Source organism: Trichoderma aggressivum (genome assembly GCF_033847375.1).
Source record: "Trichoderma aggressivum f. europaeum strain CBS 100526 chromosome Unknown scaffold_111, whole genome shotgun sequence".
NCBI lineage: Eukaryota > Fungi > Ascomycota > Sordariomycetes > Hypocreales > Hypocreaceae > Trichoderma > Trichoderma aggressivum.
The window spans coordinates 1,996-8,042 of NW_026946476.1; the positions used below are offsets into that span (position 1 = coordinate 1,996).

At 48.0% G+C, this 6,047-nt stretch overlaps 4 protein-coding genes across 4 annotated transcripts; 3 read left to right on the top strand and 1 right to left on the bottom strand.

Annotated features, from left to right (window-relative positions):
- Nucleotides 1-547: 547 nt before the first annotated feature.
- Triagg1_10989 (uncharacterized protein) lies at nucleotides 548-1,412 on the top strand (the record flags this gene model as incomplete). Its single annotated transcript, XM_062895121.1, has 4 exons — nucleotides 548-680; nucleotides 744-895; nucleotides 970-1,065; nucleotides 1,152-1,412. 4 exons carry the CDS (start codon nucleotides 548-550, stop codon nucleotides 1,410-1,412), a joined length of 642 nt encoding a protein of 213 aa, XP_062750052.1.
- A 170-nt stretch (nucleotides 1,413-1,582) lies between these two features.
- Triagg1_10990 (uncharacterized protein) lies at nucleotides 1,583-2,362 on the bottom strand (the record flags this gene model as incomplete). The annotated part of the gene is made up of 1 exon (XM_062895122.1): nucleotides 1,583-2,362. The coding sequence occupies one exon, from the start codon at nucleotides 2,360-2,362 to the stop codon at nucleotides 1,583-1,585; it is 780 nt and encodes a 259-aa protein (XP_062750053.1).
- Nucleotides 2,363-2,767: 405 nt separating this feature from the next.
- Nucleotides 2,768-3,521, top strand: Triagg1_10991 (uncharacterized protein; the record flags this gene model as incomplete). The annotated part of the gene is made up of 3 exons (XM_062895123.1): nucleotides 2,768-3,104; nucleotides 3,162-3,271; nucleotides 3,336-3,521. The coding sequence occupies 3 exons, from the start codon at nucleotides 2,768-2,770 to the stop codon at nucleotides 3,519-3,521; spliced, it is 633 nt and encodes a 210-aa protein (XP_062750054.1).
- A 708-nt stretch (nucleotides 3,522-4,229) lies between these two features.
- Nucleotides 4,230-5,000, top strand: Triagg1_10992 (uncharacterized protein; the record flags this gene model as incomplete). Its single annotated transcript, XM_062895124.1, has 1 exon — nucleotides 4,230-5,000. The coding sequence occupies one exon, from the start codon at nucleotides 4,230-4,232 to the stop codon at nucleotides 4,998-5,000; it is 771 nt and encodes a 256-aa protein (XP_062750055.1).
- Nucleotides 5,001-6,047: the final 1,047 nt, after the last annotated feature.

Genomic DNA, 6,047 nt, shown 5'->3' on the forward strand with positions numbered 1-6,047 from the left:
TCCCCAAGCGCAAGGGACAAACAGCTCAGCCAAAACATAGCCGGGTTAAATCCACTCCGGGTGTGCGAGCAATCTTCCTAGGTCAAGCCTTCTGCTATAGGGCCTGCTTCTTATCTCCTTGAGCCTTAACCATAAGTGAAGCGCGGTTTACCAAGGGCCCAGGGGCTTCAACTGGCATAACACCTCGACCAGACTGGAATGGATACTACTGTACGTTGGCAGAGCGCGGTTCACTCAAAGCCCAGGGACTTAATTAGTACAGTACTTTAAACAGGCTAGAATAGATGCTGCTGTACGTTGGTAAAGCGCGGTTCACTAATGGCCCAAGTGCTTCAACTAGGGAGATAATTACAAGATAACTTCCAAACTATTTCTAATAATAGAATAAGAGACATAAGATAATTATAAATAGTTATAATAGCTTAAGTGTTACATAATGCAGGAGTGCCCTAGATGTTTATTAACATAAATAACTGGCTTCTCCCCTGGAGCGTTTGCTTTAATCTCTCCCCCTTTCTCTTGTCCGTGCCCTCCTATAACGCCATCGATGGAAGACGAATCTTACTCTGTGCTGGCCGGAGTCCCACGGTTGGTCGACCACTGGTGTCTCCGACACGCAGTCGCCATTACTCGGGGAAATCCAGCCAGCTTACCAAGCCAGCGTTGCGCGGACGCGGAAGGTAACCTTGAAGCCAATGGCTGTTGACACACTTGCTCAATCATCCCGCTGACATCTTCCCTAGACGGCGTAAGATTCCCGGACAAGTGCCAATACTGCGCCAGCGTGGGTGGGCTGTGCATCTCCCTCTTCTCCCTCAGCAGCTTAGGCGCTCACTACCCCCCGCTGGTCATCAAGCTCATTAACGTCATCACATGGGCGACAACAAGCGACCGCGTAAGTATACGTTCCGAGCGAAGTGTCTGGCGAGGTATAACTGGCCTTAAGTGCTGAATCCTCGTATACTAAAGTTACCTAACCCCGTCTCGCCCGAGCTTGTCCAGCTGGGCCTTTTACATAGTCGCCATGATGCAGTGGGACAAATCCAGTTGCTCCTTACACGCACGGTATGCCCCTTGGCTGCACGTTGCCGCTCTTACTATAGGACTCTAGGTATACCCTTAGGGTTAACCTCTCGACTGACACGATATAGGACATCCCGATGCCCATTGCCGATATTCTCAACCCCGCCGAGCCGCCGAGCAACGATGAGCCTTCTGATCACGAAGAGCAGATGCCCAGAATGCTATGCGGGGAAGGGCAAGACGAGCTTGGCTATGCGGGTGTTCCAGATCTAGACCCCCGGGGTTTCTACCGCCTGTCATCGTTTCTGCCAGATGGGTATGAGTCTGATGACTCGAGAATTACGTGGGATTCGGAGAGCGGGATGCCTATTAACAAGAGAGGCGATTAGAGTAGCGGACTTGGGTCATGATGAGCAGTCGAGTAGACAAGCTTAGGTGGTAGTACACCTGTGGCGGTACCCCAGATACGAGCCATCTAATGGGACCGCAGAAAAGAAATCAGTGTCTAAGAGTACGGCTGCCTTTACATAATGCCTTCCTCCCGGCCCCAGGCCGCCGGTTAACGGCCAGCTGGTGTAGAGCAAGTGATCTGCTGGCGAGGTAGGACATTGAACCTTTTCCTATTTGCTTCCAACCCATTTGCCGTGTAAAAAGCCAGAAGTTTTCTGTTAAATGCAATAGAGAAGGCAGTTGTCAACCCACTCCCGTGAGGAAGATCGCGAGGACCCTCGACGAACTCCATCGAGCCGCCTCCATGGAAGGTGCAAAGGTCATTGCGGCCGTCGGCAGCGGTGGTCTCGGTTCTCTCGATTGTCTGATCAACCAGCCAAAGAACGGTGGTGGCGTGGTTGGCGCCTACGGCTGTGCGGTTAAGGAAGCCCCGCGGAGTCTCTTCTTGGAGCAGGCTCTGGAACGTCGCGTCTTGCAGGCCGGCGATCCAGCCGGCATCGTATTCAAGGCCAACGTGCTGGGAGGTCATCCAGTCACCAAAGCTGAGCGACATGGGGGGCTTTCGCAAGGGCCAGAGGCTGCCTGGGGCAACTCGGAGCATAACGAGGTCGCCGGCGGGCTGGATGGCGACGATTGATTCGTATGCCCATCGCAGAGAGTAGGAGAGCGAGCGGGTCCTTTCGAGAGAAGTGTGATGGGTGTTTGACTGGCGCGCCAGTTCGACGTAGTGTCGGCGCAAAGCCCGCCTAGACTCTGGGGGAGGCGTTCCAAAGACCGGAATCATATCGCCTTCGGCGACCAACCTGAACGGCTTCAAGGGCGGCGTCGACCGCGGTATCCCCCGTGAAGCCGGCAAGTTCAAGGCCAACACATTCGCTATACGCCTCATCGAAACCGTCAGCCTATACCAGTCAGTTGCAGCTTCCCCTGGCCCTTGGGATCTCCGGGGGGCTCTTTGACGCGTCGGTCTCGCCTTGTTTAGGGGCCCGGGCCACTAGAATCTCGCAAAGTTCAACAACCATGACACACTGCCCTCGTTACCAAGAATAGACAACAACCACAGGGCAGTTTATTACCTCGAGAAGGTACTTTACAATGCCAAGTATACACTGGTCCGCTGCATATTACTGATAAAAGGTTTTACCTAAGCCCCTGTAATAAAATACCCCTCATTTGTAAAGTAATCACTGGCTGAATTATATATACTGTCACATAACTGTCCCAAACTCACCGCTATTCCCACTCCATCATCTCCCGCGTTATAATTATCACCATACCAGTCAAATTCTTCAAAATGTATAAACGCAAGCTCGAAAACAACCTCGCTGTCGTACGCAAAAGGGCCAAGATAGACTGCCCCGATATTACACCAACCCACTTCGAGTATGCTCTCCGAGCAGCACCCACGACGCCATTAACACCAATAGTTCCCGAGCCCTCGAAGAAACGGAAGAGATCAGGAGAGTCTGAAGCCGAAGCTTCCGGGGATCGAGAAGTAAGGCGAATCAAATCAAGCGATAGTGGAAGCAGCCGGTTACAATATCCACGCGTCCTGTCACCAGCTTCCAAATACCAGATATTCTCCAAGACCGAAGACAGCAGCGAAGAGGAAAGCCAAATCCTAGGTCTTGGTAGATATTGGAAAGGAAGGAGAGCAGCCCGAAGCTTGATACCTAACGACAATTCAGCAAGCGCGAGCGATATAATAATACCCATCGATGTTGTTCTGCCGATACGCCTTGCTAGGCCGACGATGCACAGCCCGGCCCGAACAAACCTTGCTAAAAAGAAGAAGAAGGTAAGAAGCAAAGTAACGAAAATAACGCAGCAAAAGATTCCAGAGACCAGCTAATAAAATACAGCAGCCACTTAGGCAGCAGCCGCCCAAGCAGCCAAAGCAGCAGCCGCTTAAGCAGCAGACTAGAGAGAGTGATAAATCGCAGCAGCCACGCAAGCAGCAAAACAAGTGGTCTAGCTTTTATCAGTTCCACCTACACAATCGGCCAAGCTTGGATGACGATGATCACCCGGATATGATCATACGGTAAGATCGCCAATCGGGGATCGAGGAATAAGTATTAGTTACCTGAGCGACATATCCGTTAACCTGGCAGGGCCGGGGGCAGCGGACAGCCTTCAGCCATAACTAATCAGTGTATTGTAGTTTACCTATCTTCTAGCATGGTCGTTAATCTGACAGGGTCGGAGGCAGCGGCGCAGTTTGAGAAGGTAATGCAATGTAGCTGAGACGATAGACATGGTCGTTATCCTGGCAGGGCTAGGTGCAGCGGCGAAGTCTTCGTTGCTTATGAGTAGATCCCCTTAGGTTGTGGGATAATAACTATCTGGCTGAAGAAAGGACTGCGTGTAGTTAGGGTTAGTTGTATAATACAGTGAGACTTTTATATTTAGTTATGGGTTAGTACTAAAATACTGAGGGGTTTTTAAGTTTATTGCTTACGGTTAGCTTTGCGTAAGACCTTTACCTTTCCTATTCGGATTAATATTCGGCCCGCTATGTATACCTATGGAAAAACTTACTTTGGAAAATTAAGTTTATCTTATAATTAACATTCATCTCTCTTTAAAAAGGCAAGAAGACTGCACAAGCAAGCATAATAGCATAACCAGCGGCAACAGTCTAACACATATCCGTATCATTTACACAAGACCCGTAAATCCTAAATCTTAACAACAAGGGTCCCCCTAAGTTACAACATTAAGATATTCAATCTTCCTCTTCCACCCTAGACAATATGCAATCGGATAATCAGGATTGGCAAGCCATGTCTATGGCTGAGCTACGAGAACGCACCTTTAGGGCTGTAGAGGCCCAGAAGAAACGCAAGATAATTGAATACCTTCAAGCTCAACAAGAGAATGATACCATAGACCTTGATCCAGCTATCTTGCAGGACTATAACAGCAAACTCGCACATAAAACGAAGAAACAAAGTAGCACCGTTTGGGGGAAGATCCAGCTGCCTACCCCATCCTTTAAGGGCGAGACTTGGATGGAATTACAAATCTACATTACCGAATTAAACAGCCACTTCGAACTTAGATCTGGTCAATTCAAAGACGACAAGCAGAAGATTCAGTATGCTAGCAACTGCTTGAAGGGGGTTATGAAGCCTAGATGGACCTGCTATTATAACGGGGATCTCAATCGATCATACGGCAACATGACTTACCCCGAGTATCTGGAGTGGTGTGAGAGCTGTATCAAAGATGCGGATAATCTGGAGTGGTGTGAGAGCTCTAGCAAAGATGCGGATACCCGGTCTTTGGAAGCAACTGCAGTGCTAGATCGCATGCAGCAACGAGAGAATGAACGGTTTCAAAGCTTCTTCTACCGCTTCGAGATGACCCTTGGCGAGATTCCGGTCCCGCTGCCTGATGAGTTCCGGATTGCTTGGCTGATACAGAAGTGCTTGCCGGAGATTAAGAAGAATATCCTTAACCAAGGGTTCCCTGCTACCTGGCAGCAACTTCGCAATAAGGGGATAATAGCAGAGATTATTTAGAAGTAATTAAGGGGGAATTACTACTACTGCTGTTACTACTGCTACTATACTATATAGACGCTATAATCTGCTGAATTAATGATAGGACTTTGTTACCACAACCACAACCACCGGTTATATCCCCTTTATATAGGCACAATAACAATTCCGTTCCCAGCGTTAACATATGCTAGAGCAAAGGCATAGAGCCATTTATATACAATAATCAATATCCATTTATATTTTATTAAGAATGTCGATGGGCATGTATTATAAACGAGGTCGGAACATATTTAGCGAAGAATCACACCACAATCCAGCCAGCAACACGAAAAGCTATTATCCAGGAAATACAAAGAATTCCCAGTTTAATCAAGAACCAACAACAATTAGCAGAGTATCCGTTGCCAGATCGAGTGCCACCCATCCCGCATGTACAGGCACTAAAACGCGATGGGCTACGGTGCTGCACATACCGATATGTTACACGCGAGGTTAGGGTTATGCAACGATATTATAGAAAGCATCACGATTGGGTTAATGATTAGATGAAAGGTAGCAACATTAAGGCCAAGAAGCAGGAGGCACGACAGTTACCCTGGACTCAGGGAATTTGGTGCCAGAGATTATTTCCCAGCCGCGTGGCCAGCAGTTGGTTTGAAGTAAAGAGGACTGCTGACATTCAGTTCGGTATTATTGAGAGCGTACTAACGGTAAACGAATAGGATAATAAAGAGGGAACCAACTCGGCCGCTATGTTAGACGCGTTAAACGAATGGGATAATATGTAAAAGCAGCAATATATAGTGTAACGGACCGGTCTATATTAAATAATACAAAGGAGATTCTTATAGTTATAAATAAGCAATCACCCAGGCTGTTCCTTATTCCTGGGATTAGACAGACACCAATTACCTAGGCTATTCCTAAAATTGAATAAATACCGATCACCCAGGCTGTTCATAGGACTAAACAGACACTAATTACCCAGGTTATTTTAATCAACGGCTAAATAATACAAAGGCGTTTAAGGGTCCTGTATAAATAAACTGTTTGAGATGTTCAATT